This window comes from Melanerpes formicivorus, unplaced genomic scaffold, assembly GCF_026170545.1.
Source record: "Melanerpes formicivorus ecotype bairdi unplaced genomic scaffold, bMelFor1.0.p_v2 SCAF_35, whole genome shotgun sequence".
Classification (NCBI taxonomy): Eukaryota; Metazoa; Chordata; class Aves; order Piciformes; family Picidae; genus Melanerpes; species Melanerpes formicivorus.
The window spans coordinates 6,244,151-6,262,396 of NW_027142387.1; the positions used below are offsets into that span (position 1 = coordinate 6,244,151).

The 18,246-nt window shown below is 45.0% G+C and overlaps 1 protein-coding gene across 2 annotated transcripts in view; it reads right to left on the reverse strand.

Moving 5' to 3' along the window:
* Positions 1–18,246, reverse strand: part of HEPACAM2 (HEPACAM family member 2) — a 43,197-nt gene that overhangs the window by 10,890 nt on the left and 14,061 nt on the right. The window contains exons 10-11 of one of the 2 annotated variants that reach the window (XM_068157015.1): positions 9,836–9,884; positions 9,642–9,748 (exon numbers count right to left, since the gene is read on the reverse strand). In XM_068157015.1, coding sequence (XP_068013116.1) covers positions 9,653–9,748; positions 9,836–9,884 — 145 coding nt within the window. In that variant the 3' untranslated portion in view covers positions 9,642–9,652. Of the gene's footprint in view, positions 1–9,641; positions 9,749–9,835; positions 9,885–18,246 lie in introns of those variants that run through there. The other variant, XM_068157017.1, reaches the window with a different exon arrangement.

Here is an 18,246-nt window from a genome sequence, read left to right on the forward strand (position 1 = left end):
AGTGGATTTTCTTCTGAGACACAGAGGTCTAAAGCTAGACTCAGCTCCTCTGATTCACAGAATGCCACAAAGCCTGCTCTGCAGAATGTGACAAACTGCTCACAGTTTGTTATTTGCTTCATTTCCAGCTATTAGGTATAAGATGATTTCAGTTCTAGTTGGCTCTTACATGTTGCATTTAAACTTGTCTTCAGTTTGCTGGACTTCCCCTAACTAACACACATTGTTTCAAAAACCAAAAACTACTATCAGAAGTGAAAAGAATATTTAAAGACATATCTTTGGCCTGACTCTGATGCGTAATGAGGATACAGATTTCCCTCCAGACAGATTTGTAAGTTTAATGTTACCCTTGGGAATTGTATTTCAGAAATAAATGCATGAACTACTTCTACCAGCTGGACACAACAGACAGGCTGGGCAAGAAGGAGCATGGGGTTTAAGTCATGTACCTCTAAAATAATATCACTCAGAATCAAATAATAGTTTGGGTTGGAAGGGACCTAATGGATTCTCCCCTGCTTCACAGCCCTCAAAAGACCTTCTAGCTCTCTATAGCTCCCTGAAAGGAGGTTGGAACCAGGTGGGGGTTGGTCTCTTCTCCCTAATAAGAAGTGGTAAGAGGAGAGAAAATGGCCTCAAGTTGCACCAGGAGAGGTTTAGGTTGGACATGAGAAGAAACGTCTTGACTGAAAGGGTTCTCAAAGCCTGGAAGAGACTTCCAGGAAGGTGGTTGAATCCCCATCCCGGGAGGTGTATGAAAGAGGCAGAGATGTGCTGAGGGCTGTGGCTAATGTGCTTGTGTTTGCCTGTATGGATTCTAGCAAAACACCTTGCTTGCATGGCCTGTCCCCCACCAGGGAGATGCTATTCTCTTTCTTTGGATTAAACACCCACCACAATGACCCATTAGATGGAAGGATCTTGTACTGCTAATAATGAACTGCCTGAAGGAGTATTGACCACTAACCCTCATATTTGTCACTCTTTGTGGGGCTTTCTGGAGGACACTTCATTCCCAGCTACACCAGTATCAGAAGTGTACTGATGTGACTAAGTGCAGCTGCAACAGACTCATCTTCAGGCCAGCAATGACCCTGTAAAAGCCAGTGTTCAGACTTCTGCTCATCACAGATCCATGTTATTCTTGTCATAAGCAAGAACTGTCACCAGGAAGGCCTAGCTGTGCCATGAGGCCACTGGTGGTAGCTAAACAAGGGACAAACTAGTAAGGGGAGATAGAGAAATATGTCTGAAGAACAACTCAATATCTTTTCAGAATACATAGATTAGCTGAAGACAAGAAGAGTGGAGAATGAGTGAAAAGCAATGGCCTGTGATGAGAGTGGGTGATCTAATGATCCCTTGTGATCCTAACCTTGATGAGACAAAGAGCTGCTCAGTTTGACTGCAGGAAAGATAAGCTTCTGATGTAGAAATGCTCTCAATAGAAGCACAGAGGCATGTTTATTGCCAAATAAAGTTAGTTAAGACAAGCTGTAAATCTGTGATTTAAGGTTTATTATGTGTTAGTTAATAGCTGTTGCCTTTTTTTTTTTTCCCCAGAGAGTTAAGTTTCACAGCTTTTGGTGAGTCTGCTTGGTGCTAAAGCTATGGAACAAACAGGAGTTTGTTTATGGGGCTGGGACCATACAGAAGGAAAAGTACAATCATTATATGAGGTTTTCAGAATGTAGGTGGAAGACAAGTGATAAGAAAAGGCAGATAACACCCATGTTGGCTTGTCTTAACTGAATAGTTATGACTGGTAACCCCTTGCCTATATCCTGGAAATGTTTGGTTAAAGACAAGCAGTCTCCTGTACTGTTAATCCATCAAATAAAGTGTTAGCAAGGCACAGCTTTGACTAGTGTGCCTAGAGAGCTACAGCCATACCTCTTCAGCCTTCCTCATGGTGCAGTATGTGTATGTCCATGCTGAAGCCTGCCCCTGTTAGTTTTCCAACCTTAAAATGGGGCAGGTCAACTGAGTTGGTTGCTTTACTGGCAGATGAACATCCTAAGGCTCAGCTCATTCTAAGACACTGCAGCAAGCTGTATTCATATCCACAATGCTCACTAAGGTAGTAAGGAAATGTGTGGTGGGTAGAAAAAAAGAACAGAACAGATCTGAAAAGGTATGTTTGGCTTTAACTTCATGCAACACATCAGGAAAGAAAGAAGCATCAGCACAGAGTGAACCACTTATCGCCATCAATTCCCAGAACATGGACAGAGGTCTGGGAAGAGGGAATAAAGATTTCAGCAGTAAGTGCAAAGATCAGCAGAAAACATATCTGAGTGTGATCGTAGAGTCATAGAATGGTCTGGGATGGAAAGAATCTTAAAGATCATCTGGTTCCAGCCCCCCATGGGCAGGGATACCTTCTCTTAGACCAGCTTGCTCAAGGTTCCAGCCAACCTGGCTTTCAACACTTCCAGGCTTGGAGCCTCCACAACTTCTCTGGACAACCTGTTCCAGTGTCTCATCACTCTCATGGGCAAGAATTGCTTCCTAATGTCTCATCTCAGTCTGACTTCTTCCAGTGTGAACCCGTCACCTCTCATCCTGTCACTCCATGTCTTTGTCAAAAGTCCCTCTCCAGCTCTCATGGAGGCTCCTTCCAATACTGGAAGGCTGCTTTGAGGTCTCCCTGGAGCCTTCTCTTCTTCAGGATGAACAGCCCCAACTCTCTCAGCCTGTCTCCACAGAAGAGGTATTCCAGCCCTCTGATCATCTTTGTGTCCTTCTCTGGACCTGCTCTAACAGCTCCATCACCACAGCACTAACTATGTTTAAAAAGTGAGGGTGCCAACTGCTAATGCAACATTCACAAAAGCTTTTGCAGGTTTGATCCAAGTTGCATCCCTGTCCAGCCAGTGAAAATGCTGTAGCCTCCCATCCAAACACGCCCCTCTAACCCTTACTAATTCCCACATTTTTCTCATTCCTCTGCTGCAATGTTAGTTTGCTTACTGAAGTGTGGGCACCCAACTTGAGATCCAGCTGCTACTGTTTGTGAGCCAATCCATAGGCCTGTGCATATTTTTGAAACACTGAGGCTGCTGTTTGCCTGTGGAAAGTGTTTCACTGATAAGGCACAACCAGCTGGCTGAGCAGATTTTGCATGTGTACAGTCAAGGTTTATTGTTCTTCACTTTGCAGTGTTCTGAGAGATTCACCACTCAGTGTCCTTGCAGAAAATTCACCATCTCTTTCTATCCATTCACTCAGAATTCCCAACAAGCTTTAAATTCTTCATGCCCATCAGATCCTAAGAGAAAACAAGTGCAGAAATGTATTCCTGCCTGGCCTAAATGGATTTACTAAAGATACTTCATGAAGGCTTTAAATATAAAGCAAGCTATTTGAAAGCAGTGACTTTGTCACAGACAACTACGGGTAGATACATAAGGGAGAAGAAATGTGATGAACTATGGTATGAAATGCTCTAGCTTTCATTTAAGCTGAGTTTAATGTATTAAAAAGACATTTTTGTTGTGGTATGTTCCCTGGATTGAGTATCTATGTTATATAAAGGCCACTGAAGTGCTCCCTTCCCCCTTCTGTTTAAAGCCTTTTTAGTTTAGATCGATCACCATCCACCTGAACACAAAAAGCCACTTCTGATCTTTTTTTCCCCTCAGTGTTTTCTACAGCAATCAATAAAAGACATTTAAAAAATGTGAAAAAGAAGAAATCACTGAAATTGTATCAAGCATGAAATGGTGTTTTAACAAAACAGGGGCTTTTGCTGAAGTAATGTTTCAGTGAGGAAGGAAATACCATTGACTTTATTACAGCTGCCTAATGTTTTCCACGAACTGCAGAAAATAATTCATTGTATCTTAGTGACCTACAATAACAGCTGACTGCTTGCACTTGATGGAAATGTGATTTGTGCCTACTAAAAATTAACTATTTAACTTCTCCACATTCTTCTCCCTGCCAATGAGATAGTTTCCTTTGCATTCTGTTTCATAGATTCATAGAATCATAGAATGGTTCAGGTTGGAAAGGACCTTACAGACTATCCAGTTCCAACTCCCCTGCCATGGGCAGGGACACCTCCCACCAGCCCAGCTTGATCAAGGCCACATCCAGCCTACCCTTGAACACCTCCAGGGAGGGGGCATATACAACCTCCCTGGGCAGCCTGTTCCAGGGTCTCACCACCCTCACTGTAAAGAATTTCTTCCTAGTGTCCAGTCTAAATCTGTCCTCCACAAGCTTCAATCCACTCCTTCTCCTCCTACCACTACAAGCACTTGTACAAAAAAACCCCTTCCTGGCTTTCTTGTAGGCACCTTTCAAACTGCTTACTTCAATAAACACAAACAACAATGGTTGTGCAATATTTTGCCACGAGAGAAGGAAGATACAGGCAGCCCTCATGTTTCTGTGACCAGTAAAACCCATGCTGGGCTCTAAAATACTGCACTTAGCTGAGACCCCTTCTTTTTAACAGCAGTTTTATCACAATGGTTCAATAACATAACAAATATGAGGCACTGGAACAGGTTGCCCAGAGAAGCTTGTGGAGGCTCTAAGCCTGGAATTGTTCAAGGACAGGCTGGATGGGGCCTTGAGCAAGCTGATGTAGTAGGAGGTATCCTTGCCCATGGTAGGGGATTGATAGCAGATTATCTTTAAGGTCCCTTCTAACCCAAACCATTCTATGATTTAGGATGCTGTGTGCTCTGTGTGTGCGTGCTGCTGTGTGGTGCAGCAGATATGCTGGAGGGAAGGGAGGCCATCCAGAGGGACCTTGACAGGCTGGAGAGGTGGGCACAAGCCAACCTCATGAGGTTCAACAAGACCAAGTGCAAGGTCCTGCATCTGGGTCGGGGCAATCCCAAGCACTGATATAGGCTGGGCAGGGACTGGCTTGTGAGCAGCCCTGAAGAAAAGGACTTGGGGGTGCTGGTGGATGAGAAGCTCGACATGAGCCACCAGTGTGCACTTGCAGCCCAGAAGGCAAATCACATCCTGGGCTGCATAAAGAGAAGCATAGCCAGCAGGACGAGGGAGGTGATTCTCTCCCTCTTCTCAGCTCTGGTGAGACCCCTCCTGGAATGCTGTGTCCAGTTCTGGAGCCCCTATTACAGGAAGGATCTGGAGGTGCTGGAACACATCTAGAGAAGGGCCAGGAGGATGATTAGAGGGCTGGAGCACCTCTCCTATGAGGACAGACTGAGGGATTTGGGGCTGCTCAGTCTGGAGAAGAGAAGGCTCCAAGGAGACCTAATTGTGGCCTTCCAGTATCTTCAGGAGGCCTACAAGAACGATGGGGAGGGACTTTTTAGGGTGTCAAGTAGTGACAGGACTAGGAGGAACAGAATAAAACTAGAAGTGGGTAGATTCAGATTGCATGTTAGGAAAAAGTTCTTCACCTTGAGGGTGGTGAGACACTGGAACAGGTTGCTCAGGGAGGTGGTGGAAGCCTCAGCCCTGGAGGTTTTTAATGCCAGGCTGGATGTGGCTCTGGGCAAACTGATCTAGTGTGAGGTGTCCATGCCCACAGCAGGGGCATTGGAACTAGATGATCCTTGAGGTCCCTTCCAACCCTAACAATTCTATGAATCCATATATTCCTAATGTAAATCTAACACTGCCAAGTCCAAGACCCCTACCAATCCAAACCTCTCTGATTCTTTGGCTCTGTTTCTGTAGCCCAGTTAGATGCATGGAAGTGCAGTTGTGCCAACTGCAGTACTGTGGGTGTGCAGCAAAACAAACCTCCAGAGTTCTGCTTGGCTGTCTTTAGTGAGATGCCAGCTTTCCAGACAAATGGGAAGGTCTAGAGGGGACTACAGCAGGGAAACCACTATGGAACTGGACTCCAAAGGTCCTTTCCAACCAAAATGATTCTATGTTTATCACAGAATCATAGAATTGTTTCAGTAGGAGGAGACCTTTAAGATCATTGTGTCCAACCCTCGACCCAACAGCACCATGGCCATTCAATCATGTCCAAAGGTGCCATGTCTACATGCTTCTTGAACACCTGCAGACTCTGAATGGTATAACGAAAGAGTTAAGATCAGAAGCCCTAAAAAATGGAAACCATTAATAATTACACTACAAAAGGTAAAGATCATATTGTAATCAGCTGTATTTTTGCATGCTACATTAAGTGACCTTCTGTGGAAGCAGATGCTTCTCTCACACTTGTTAAATCTCTCCAGACAATAAGACAGCTTACTTGTCAGATTCATTTTCCTTGTTGTTTTAATCTTGTGCAATAGCAGAGATTAATCCATACCTAAATCATCTCATTAACTGCAAGTCCATATAAGTGAAATATCTGCATTGCACTTTTCAGGGCCCTTAGCTAAAAGGAGCTTGAAGTACACACTTGATAGCGAAACTGGAGTTTTCCAAAGGGAAATTGGAATTTGTCCCTCTCAAGAGTTCTGTGCATGGTGCCTTCCATGCATGACATCACAAGTGGGACACCTCCTTCTCATGTGCTAAGAGGTCTCAGAGTATGCATCTTGCCAGGAGCTGGTGCAGGCAAGCAGTTCCTGGAACAATGAGACAGCTCATCTGTAAATTGCTTGTGCCTCAGTTCCACAGCTGCAAGAGCAGCAAGCTCTGGAGCCAGATGAGTCCAGAGAAGAGACTTTGCTAAAGGCTGGCCAGGAAGCCAACCCACAGGCAGAGACACTGGTACATAAAATGCATTCCAGTGGTTGGCATCTGGAGCCTGCAGCTGCCAAGCACACCCAGTGTGTGGCCGTGGGTGTTGGCTTCAATACTAGAACATTTTGAAGGAGGAGGCCAACAACCAGCAACCACAGAAGGCAGGGCCAAGTTACTGCAGAAATTACATTCATCTGCCAATTTGCTTGCTATTTCAAAGGACAAAATTTTATCTCCTAAGCATTGTTTTGAACATACCCACATGACAGTTAAGAGAAAAATGCTGGTATTTGCTGGTGGGGGGAGGAGTAAAGCCCTTACATAAGTGAAACAATGCTCCTTGGGGCACTGCTTAACAAAACAAAACCAGCCCCATTAGACTATTCCTTAATTAATGCACGAGTTTCCTTAGAGACCACAGCTCTGTTGGGGACACAAGCCTGGTGTATTTCTTTCCAAGAGACAGTGTGGGGAGAGTTACATAAAACAAAGATAGAGGTGAAATGAAAGATATGCAACAAGGCTGAGCAAGTTTCAGCTCCAAAGACAGGCTTTGTGCGCTGTGAATGTGGGAGGCAGGTCAGGGCATCCACAGCAAGGTTGTGTTAAAGCTTCAGAATAGAACAGAACTGAACACGTGGCTTGGAGCACAGGATATCTAATGGGTGCATGCCACACAGTCACAAGCTGTGTCAGGCTGTGTATCCCAGAATGGTAAGGGTTGGAAGGGACTTCTGAAGATCATCAAATCCAGCCCCTCTGCTAAAGCAGGGTTACCTAGAGCAGGTTGCAGAGGAACATGTCCAGAAGGGTTTCGAAAGTCTCCAGAGAAGAAGACTCAACAACCTCTCTGGGCAGCCTGCTCCAGGACTCCAGAAACCCTCACAGTGAAGAAGATTTTTATTATGCTTAAGTGAAACCTCCTGTGTACTAGTTTGTGCCTATTGCCCTTTGTCCTATCACTGGGCACCACTGCAAAGAGCCCTGTCCCATTCTCTTGACCTCCACCCTTTAAATATTGCTCGTCATGGATAAAACCCCCTCTCAGTTTTCTCTTTTGCAGGCTAGATGGCCCCAGGTCTCTCAGCCTAAAATGCAGCTCTCTTAGGGGAGATTCTGTCACAGCAGATGACTGCATGTAGGAATGTGTTAAGGGTCAATGTATAAATTGAATCTTTGCCTCCCACCTGGCAGATTTATCTTTACAAAATAAAAGCCCTTCCACACTCAAAATACTTGAACTGTGGGAGCAAAAACTTCCTATCAGCTAATTAACCAATCAGACCCCGTTAATTATCTAGAGCAAGGATTGCTTTAAACGCAGTGCTCATTTTCATTTGAACCAGGCTTGAGCACATTGCTCCTGGATGTTTCTTTAGTCCCTGTTTCCCCAAACCTCAAAGCAATGCTGGAGTGCAACTCCCCTCTGAAGAGAGCCCTCTGAAAATGTGAGGGCAAGAGCCCACCTCAAAGCCTCCCACAGACCTCCCACCAAATCTTCTCACTTCGCAGCATCTGCAAATTCAGTTAAGGATCTGAATGTCAATCAATGGTTTTCTCTGGCTCAGTAATCACTCACAATAATGATTTTGTTATTGAAACTTCAGCACCCAGCGCTGTTGAAGATTTACTGGCCAGAATGGAATCCAGCTCTCTGGCCTTTAATTATCCTAGCTCTGTAGTGCTAAAAAACCTGGAGGAAAAAAAGACCCAACTGATATCAAAAGCCACTGAATTAGACAGATACAACTTTACAAGCTCTTGGGACATATTAATTGAGAAAGACAATGTGACCAGTTGAAATAAAATTTCCTAAGTTTCCAGCATATATGGACTTGAATAAAAATTAAAACCATCAACAAACAAACAAAAAAACCCAAACCAACCAAACAAAACAATAACAACAACAAAACCCCCAACCAAAACAGAACAAGAAACCACAAATTGCACCAGAAACCTGTCAACAACCTACTCTCATCATTTTCTTCCAAGATCTTGGCTTCAAAATGCCTACCTCATTCAGACTATAAATTAGTGGTGAACTCCTCAGCAGTTAAAATGGAAAGATGTAAGAGTCAGCCCAGTGAAAAGGAATGTTTTCTTAACTCAGTTAAAGGCTACAAAATGGGAAACAACTACCTCAACTCCCAGTTTAACTCTCTAATTATTTTGCCTCTGAACATAGCTTGCTGCATATCAAGCATTTGATTTTAATCCCTTTGTTGTAACCAGGAATTTACTCACCAACTTACCACTTTCCTGTCAATATAAAAAATATTGCCTGTGTATCACCGGAGAGATGGTGAATTCAAATGGTAATGAGAGCTTTTCTTTTCTCTTGCTGTGTTACTGGACTAGATTGTGCTGTACTGGGGCTTCTTAACAGTTTGATGTCTGTGGAACAGATGGCTGAAGAGAATGAGTTACTGATGCAGATGCAAAGTTGACACAGAACCATCTCCAGGCTGTGATAATAGAGATGGATGGCTCTGGGAGGGAAAGTTCACACATCAGTGTGTCTTAGTGGCACACTGTAGACCCTAAGTCCTTGACTTTTAAGCTCATTCTCACAAAAGATGATTTTTTTTTCTTTGCTATTCCAGTTTTATATATATATATATACACATATATATATCTGTATATATATATTCTTGCATTTTTATGACAAGAGCAGGCTGAAGAAATGGAAGCATGAAGATCAGTTGTATTTTCTTGTTCTTCTGTAGAAACCCTGATTGCAAACAGCTTAACAAGGCAGGATTTTAAAACACTATTTTGTTTCTCCTTTCAACAAGATTCTCATTTCTGCTCTACAGAACCACAGAATTGTTTTGGTTGGAAAAGACCTCCAAGATCATTGAGTCCAACCATCAACCCAACACCACCATGGCCATCAAAGCGTATCTTTATCTTCTACTTGGCCTTGTTGGATAGCACATCCATAGACCAACACATCACTCCCAAATGATCCCTGTGGCCACACTGATCATCATTACCTTGATATCTTCTACATGCTGATGCCAACAGGAAGGATCTCAGCTCTTGTTTCTTGTGCTCTTCTGGTGTGCAGTCTACTGCTCAGTCCATCATGAGGTGGTAACTCCTGCAACATTGCATTTATAGTTTTGAGCATGTCTGAGGTGTTTTTGCAACTTCCACGCAACCCATCATATGTGTAAACTGGATTCACCTTGACTTCTTGAACTAGAACAGTAAGTTTGTTCTCTTTTCTCATTTCCCTGAGGAACAAGACAGGAAGCTATCATGAGGACAGGTCTTCTTCATTCCCTTCCTTCTCATTTCTTCTCATTATCATTATTCATTCATAACTGATACTGCACTCTTTGCTATTGCAACTGTCTTCTTCAGTCTCCCATTTGCTGCAAAACCGGACCCCTCCCAGTGCTAGAGTTAGGCTCAGCAAGAAGTCATGGAGACCTAAACTCCTTTCAGCTCCTGAGCAGCAAAGAATGTTTTTCATTTGAGCTTTTAAGCAACAGCCAGGAACAAGCAAGTGCCTGTGAAGAGGAAGTCAGAAGTTGTCTTATGACAAGCTACATAAACTGAAGGTTTGTGGTTCCAAGACGCAAGGGAAAGCCAGAAAATGAAAATGCTTTTTGCAGCAAAGAATCCTCCAATTAAAGCAACACAGATTTGTCATAGCCAACACTCCCCTCACTGGAGGGTGGGTTGTTCTTCCAGATGGGATAAACCCAAAGTAAGAAATTCCCCATGGTGCTGGCTTCCCTCAATCCCCTTGGGCAAGGGTAAGTGCCTCCAGCTGAGCCTGGCCCCTTTCCTTCCATGCTTTTCACTCAGGATGCATTAACTCTTGACACACTGTTGGCTGGATTGTGCCCTGTGTGAGGCATCCCAGCTTGGGTGTTCTGTGGTTAGACAAAGTCCAAGTTGCTCATTGCAGGCACATCAGTATCTGGTCCTTCTGTTCAGCATCTGCCAAAATGGTGGCAGTGAAGAGGAGGGCCTGCCAATGCCCTGGTAGAGGTGACACCCTCACACAAGTGCACGCTCAGCCTCCTCATGACACCACTGGTGGTTACCCTTGCATGGGTTCACAGAATCATAGAAACACAGAATGGTAGGGGGTGGAAAGCACTTCTGGAGATCATCTAGTCCAACCCCACTGCTAAAGCAGGGTCACCTACATCAGGTTGCACAGGAACATGTCCAGGCGGGTTTTTGTAGTCTTGAGAGAAGAAAACGGCACAACCTCTGTGGGCAGCCTGCTGCAGGACTCCAGCACCCTCACAGTGAAGAAGATTTTTATTGTAATTGAAACCTGTGGCCTCGCTTGTGCCTATCAGTGGGCACCACCAAGAAGAGCCCAGACCCGTCCTCTTGACCTCCATCTCTCAGTTACCAATCAGCATGGAGAATGCCCCCTCTCCATTAGCTCTTTTTCAGACTAAACAGACCCAGGTCTCTCCGCCTCTCCTTGTAAGGTCAGTGTTCCAGTCCCCCAACAACTTTGTAGCCCTCTCTTGGACCTTCTCCAGTAGTTTCCTGTCTTTCTTTAAGTGGGGAGCCCTGAACTGGCCCTGAGGTCCCATTGCTGGTTCATGACCAGCCTGTTGTCCTCCAGCACTCCCAGGACCTTCTCTGTAGAGCTGCTCTCCAGCAGGTCAGCCCCCAAACTGTGCTGGTGCAGGGGGTGGCTCGTCCCCAGACACAGGACCCTACACTTGCCCTTGCAGAACTTCACGAGGTTTCTCCTCTCCCAGCTCTCCAGCCTGGCCAGGTCTGGCTGAAAGGCAGCCCAGCCTGCCAGGGCGTCAGCCGCGGCTCCCAGTTTGGGATCATCGGCAGACTGGCTGAGGGTCTGCTCTGTCCCTTCAGCCAGGCCACTGATAAATAAGTTGAGCGGGACTGGACACAGAGCTGATGGAAGGAGACCCCCACTCGCCACGCTCCTGGAGCGGCTCCCCACAGCTCCCGGCGCCTCAGAACGCCTCAGCCCCAGCTCCAGCGGAGCAACAGCGCCGCCTGCTGACCTCCGCCCGCGCTGCCTCACATAGCTCCCCCGCGGCTCCCTCCGCTGCCATTTTGTGTTCGGAGCTGGCACGGGCAGCAACTCTACTTTCTTTGCTTTGCCTCTTCTGTGATTGAGAAGGATTTGTGGCCCTGTTTTTTTATGGAGGAAACCAGGTCATTTCGGTTACCAAAAGCTTCCAGATTCCTGCCTCCTCCCTGACAGTGTTCAAGGCCACTCTGTATAAGATGAGTTGAGAGACATCCCTGCCCGAGGCAGGGAGATTGGAGTAGATGATCTCTAAGGTCCCTTCCAAGGTCCTTCTATGATTCTGGGTTCATCAGACACTACAGAGGAATCTGGCTGGATCAAAGGCTGGAGTCAAAGCCAATTGTATGAGGTTTCAACAAGTCCGAGTGCTGGGTCCTGGCCTTGGCTCACAGCCCCATGCAATGCTACCAGCTTGGGGCAGAGTGGTTGGAAAGCTGCCCAGTAGAGAAAGACCTTAGGGTGTTGGCTGACAGCAGGCCAGTGTGCCATGAGCCAGTGTGTGCCTGGGTGGCCAAGAGGGCCACCAGTATCATGGCCTGGATCAACAATAGTGCGGCCAGCAGGATCAGGGCATGGATTGTCCTCCTAGATTCAGCACTGGTGAGGCCACACCTTGAGTGCTGTGTTCCATTTTGGAGCCCTCACCCCAAGAAAGATATTGAGGTGGTGGAGCAGGTCCAGGGACGGGCAACAGAGCTGGTGAAGTGTCTGGAGGATAGGTCTGGTGAGGAGCAGCAGGTCCATCACAACTCAGACCTGCAACTTCTGGGGCTGTCATCCGTGTATAGACTGCAGTTGACACCCAAGTTTGCATCGCCCATATACAAATGGAAGTCTTGTCAGGCTTTGCACCTTGATAAAATGAGACCTGTGTACCAGATTTCCCCTCACACCCACCTTTTTCCCTCCTACTTCAGTAAACCCTTTATTAAACACTACTCTAAAGAATTCCTGAGTGTGCTGGAAAACAGCTAGTGGAGTTGTTTAATATAGGCAACGCTGCATATTTTTTTCTTGACCTCACACTTGGATGCTACTGAGCCCTTTGGCTTTAATTAATACAAAATACATCTGAGGCAGTTATTTGGTATGGGAGAGGTTAGTTTTCAGAATACAAAGAGTAACAAAGTTATGACCCATGAAAAAAATAATGGGCTTGCAAAATAATGGAAGGTAGGAAATACTTGTAGAAAGCATTTCTGTCAGCTTTTGCATCTGAGGTGTAGCATCAAATACAGTTCCACTCTGTGCAGTTAAAGGTGTAATCAAAAGATCTCCATTTATTAATGAGCTACTGCTGATGAAAATGCAATTTTGTAACAAACAGCTTGAGATATGCAAACAATAAAAACTGTGTTTGTGTAAACTCACGCAGGCAGTGCAGTGTCTACCATAAAAACATAGATTCATAGACTGGTTTGGGTTGGAAGGCACCTTCAAGATCATCCAGTTCTAAGCCTTACACCATGGCCAAGGACACCTTCCACTAGAGCAGGTTGCTCAAGGCCTCACCCAACCTGGTCTTGAACACTTCCAGGGAGAGGGCCTCCCTGGGCAACCTGCTCCAGTGTCTCACCACCACCACTGTAAAGAATTTCTTCCCAATCTCCAGTCTAAATCTGCCCTCTTCAAGCTTCAATCCATTTGCTCTTCTCCTATTACAAGCAGAAAGCACAAGTGTGGGCACCATCCAATATGATAAAAAAGAATGAAAATTAGATAATGATAACTGGATGATGATAATAAATGATAACTGGAAAAGTTGTGAAGGAGTAGGTCTTCAGGGGCATATTTGGCCCTTTCAAATTAAATCACAGAATCACAGAATCATAGAACTCCAACTAAACCATGTCCCTCAGCACGATGGGGATTCAACCACCACCCTGAGTAGCCTGTTCCAGACTTCAAGAACCCTTTCTTCTAATCTCCAACCTAAACCTCCTCTGGTGCAACTTGAGGCCATTTCCTATCACTTTTTAGTAGGGAGAAGAAACCAACATCCACCTGGCTTCAGAGACCTTTCAGGGAGCTGTAGAGAGCCAGAAGGTCTCCCCTCAGCCTCCCTTTCTCCAGGCCCCTCAGTGGCTAATCTCAGTGTTGACATCAGGCAGTACTTTTCCTTACAAGAACATGTGCTTGGTTTTGGTCAGGGCATGCTATGGTATAGAAGTGCTGTAGTTTGGAAGTCCTGTGTTAACTTGTGTCTGAATTGTGAGATGCTCTGTGCTGGCCAACAGCCCTGCACTTTGCCCTGGAACGCAGCACATCGCCTGCAGAGATCCATACATGTTATCTTTGTAGGTGGAGCAGGATTTCCACCACGCTGCTATTTGCATTGCTTAACTGAACTGGGATGCAAATTTAGACTTCAACGGACTTCTTAGATATCTCATCTTTTATTTGTCTTCTACACTCCTTGTCTGTTGTTTATTCTAATAAAGAAATGATCCTTTGTTTTGTTCCTTGTGCTTTTAACAGCACCGCACTGTCACTTTCCATCCCCTTGCTTACATTGTGATCCCTCTGGATCTCTCTGTGAAGTGTTGGGAAACTTCTGCTGCTCTCTAGGAAAGTCTAAGGGCCTCCACAGAAAGGCAGTGAGGAAGGAGGGCTTCTGCTCTGCAGGAGCTGAGCTCATTTCATACACTGAGGAGTCTCTCTGATCAATTACTCATTGAGTAAACATCTCTGTGTAGACTAACATGGACTGTTGAACTGTCAGCCAGTGATAAAGATTGGCTCCTGCACTTGGACTTCTCAAAAAATTTCTATGAACAACATTCTCCAGTTTTTCATGTGTTAGGAAGAAACCAAAGGATGACTTTACACCCTTCCAACCCAAACCAAGCAAACTAAAAGACATCATAAGGAGAACAGCCTAGCCTCCAAGATAAGGACTTTGCTTCTTGGAATCTCAAAAGCTGTCCATGAAGGGTAAAATATATCCCTGGGCAACCAAGATAAGGCCGGCACCCTAGCCCCTCTGACACATCTTTGAAACCCTCCCATTGTGTGTCATCATAGATAAACACAGCAAGACCATCTCCAGGGCCATCTGATCAGCAGAGGAGCAGGTGCATGATGACACCACAGAAATGCAGATGGTTTGCAGAGTTGTTTTATGATTAGTAAATGGCAGTGTGTGTTTGATCAGTAGCAATTAGTCCTGCTGTATTGCACCAGAAAGCTTCAAACATTTGTGAAGCTACATCTGAGACATCCCAGTTTGAGGGACACCTCATGCCCATCAATAAAAGAATTACTCTTGCAATTCCAAGCCTCTCTCCTTAGTCAGCATGGGCCAGTTGTGAATTCTCGTAACAGAGGTCAGCTACAGTGGGTTGCTTGGGCCTGTATCCAGTTGAGTTTACAGTATCTCCAGGGACAGAGATTCTACAGTCTCGCTGGGCAGGCAGTTCCAGTGTGTGACCTCCTTTACAGGAAAAAAAGATCTTTCTTATATTCATACAGAATTTGTTGTCTTCCAGTTTGTGCCCATTGCCTCCTGTCCTGTCACTGGGCACCACTGGAAGGAGTCTGGCTCCATCTTTCAGGTATTCCAGGGAGACCTTAGAGCAGCTTTCTGGTACCTGAAGGGGGCTACAAAGAAGGTGGGGAGGGGCTTGTAGTGATAGACGAGGAGAAATAGCTTTGAGTTGGAAGAGAGGAGATTTAGATGGGATATTACAAAGAAATTCTTTGAAGTGTCAGAAAGACACTGGAATAGGCTGCCCAGGGAGGTTGTGGGTGTCCCCTCCCTGGAGGTATTCAAGGCCAGGTTGAATGGGGCCTTGAGCAAGCTGGGCTAGAGGAAGGTGTCCCTGCCCATGACACAGGGGTTGGAACTGGATGATCCTGAAGGTCAAACCCACACCATTCTATGGCTCTATGATTCACAAGCTGTAAGAATGTGTAAGATGAAGGATTTCCCACATTAGCAGTGGTCACATAATGCACTTGGGCACAGGCCAAAAATGCCTGCAGCGAGCTTCAAAGAATAAGGAATGGAACTGCTATTGAACTGATTTATTGTTGTTTGTCACAAAAATACTGAGAACAATGAAGGTTCCTGGCAGTTTGAAATAGAGGCTCAAGAGGTAAAGAAGCAGTTCTCTAAATCCACCTGTATTTTTGTCCTGTGGCCCTGCAGTGTCATCGTGTGGTAAGATGGAAAATGGTGTTGAGCACTTCAGAAACCTGCCTGCTCATTTCGCAGCTATTCAAATTTCCACTCCAGCAAGAACAGGAGGAGGAAAGAGAGTGAAAATCCAGCACTGCACATCCCAAATGACAGTCCCAGTTTGAAATACACACATGAAGCCAGCTTTGACAAGAAAAGTCAGCTTAAGGCAATGAAGCTGCTGAAGGGTCTGGAGAATCTTATGAGAAATGGCTGGGGAAACTGGGGTTGTTCAGCCTTTTCTCCTTAGTACCAGGTGATAGAACAAGAATTGGCCTCAAGTTGCTCCAGGGGAGGTTTAGGTTGGACATCAGGAAAAAAATTGTGCAAAAGTGGTCAGGCATTGGAACAGGCTGCTCAAGGAGAGGTGTTCCAGAAACATGTGGACATGGCTCTTTGGGACATGGTTTAATGGCCATGGTGGTGTTGGGTTGATGGTTTAACTCGATGATCTTAGAGGGCTTTTTCAACTGAAACAATTCTGTGATTCTATGAATGATGAGAGGCATTTGTGAGGATGGCCCCTGAAATTCTTGATCCTTTGGGACAAACTTCAGTACTTCAGAGTTCTGCTCAAAGTTGTCTACTCATAGCTTCTGCCTGATGCCTTCATGCCAGAGAATTGTTTCTTAGGGAGCAAATCTGGTGACTACATTATTTTTGAGATCACCCCAACACTTCTAAGGTGGGCAGCACCAGCTGCCTCTGTGAAGTGCCAGGCCCTCTTTTCCTCACACACAACACTGAAATTGTCCTTTCCCTGTTTTTTCAGCACCAAGAGAGAAGAATATGTTTGGTTTCCTCATCTTTGAAAGGAGGAGGCACGGAGATGTTTTAAATAGGATAGGACACCTGCTAAGAGTAGCTTTTGGAAGAGGACTCCTCGATTTGACAAAGGACTTGTAGCCTCCTGTCTGTTTAACCAAGTAAGATTGGTTTCATTTGCAGTGAATTAGAAGTTTGGTGTATACATGTCCTGAACATCCTGCAGAAATTACTTGAATACTGACTTGCTCTTCTCTTCAGTGAGAAACAGGCTCTTTGGTGGCAAACAGAAAACCAGTACAAATGCAAAGGGAGAAGAGAATTTAATGAAAACACATTATTTACACTATTATACATATGTACACTTCTAAACTGTAACTGCCTAGTAGAGCACTTTCTGGGTTTGCAAAATGAAATTGGTACATTAAAATAGCTTAAAAAATTACTTTCTATTAAACACCAAATGTGTTTTGCAGTCTGACATTTTGCATTGATTACTTTTCACACCAGTATGGAGACCTTCTGTAAAAGCCAACCCAGTGAAAAACTCCCATACACATTTTTTTGCCATTTTGTAAATAAAACAAGAGTGGGAGGCATCTTGGACCTGACTTCTCCCTGTGCCTCTCTCCTGGCTGAGTTGGACCAGGACTAATTCTGGTCAGTGATGTGACTTCCCAGCTCAGTCTCTGCTCACTGAGGCACTTTGTGCAGCTCAGGGCAGTTTGCATAGCCAGTGGCTGCTTCTGGCAGTGAAAGTGCTGATGGTTGGTTAGCACCAAGGGTTGGGGTGCAGACCAAGGTCACTGCTAAATCTTGTGTATGGTGTTGGGGGTGCAGTAAGTCAGAGGTGGCACCGATGAAGAGGAAAGGACAGCTCAGGGGACCCTAAACCAACCAACAAGGGATTCCATCCTATGGATGTCACATTTGGTATAAAGCTGAGGGATCATCAAAGTCAAGCCTCTTCTTTCATGGCTGGTGTCCAAGGAAGACTCTGTCCATTCTGCTTCTGATCCCAATCCTGAATCTGATCCTGAATCCAGTTCCAGAATCCAGCTCCTGAATCCAATTCCCATCTGCTGCTGAGTCCAGTGTGGGACTTCTGCTACAGCATCAGGGGTGATGGTGACCAACTGCCATCAGATGTTGCTTTGTATCTATTCCATTTTGTTATGATTATTTTAACTAAAGCAGTTTTAATTTTCTTTCCCAACCCATCAGTCTCTTTCCCTTATTCTCTTTCTCTTCCCTTTGGGAAGGCAGAGGGGTTCGTAGAAGGTGTCTGCCACTCATTTATTGACCATCTCAGCCCTAACCCTTGAGAGTCTCCCATCCATAATTTTAATAAAGCATACAATGCCATTTTTAAGCTGCCCCTTTGTCTTTTGTATTCATAAATAAGGGGGGGTAAAAAAAAGTGTAAGGAATGGAAAACTCCATGTTTTTCAAGAAACCATTAATTTAAAAGATGAAAAAAGAATTAATTAGAAAATGGGCAATTTGGAGCACCCAGACTGCTCAGTGGGAAGTACTAGTGTCTCAGTGCCATGAAACTGTAGCCACCTTCTTAAAACTTTGAGGAATTTTCCATTGAAATCGTGTTTGAAGATCT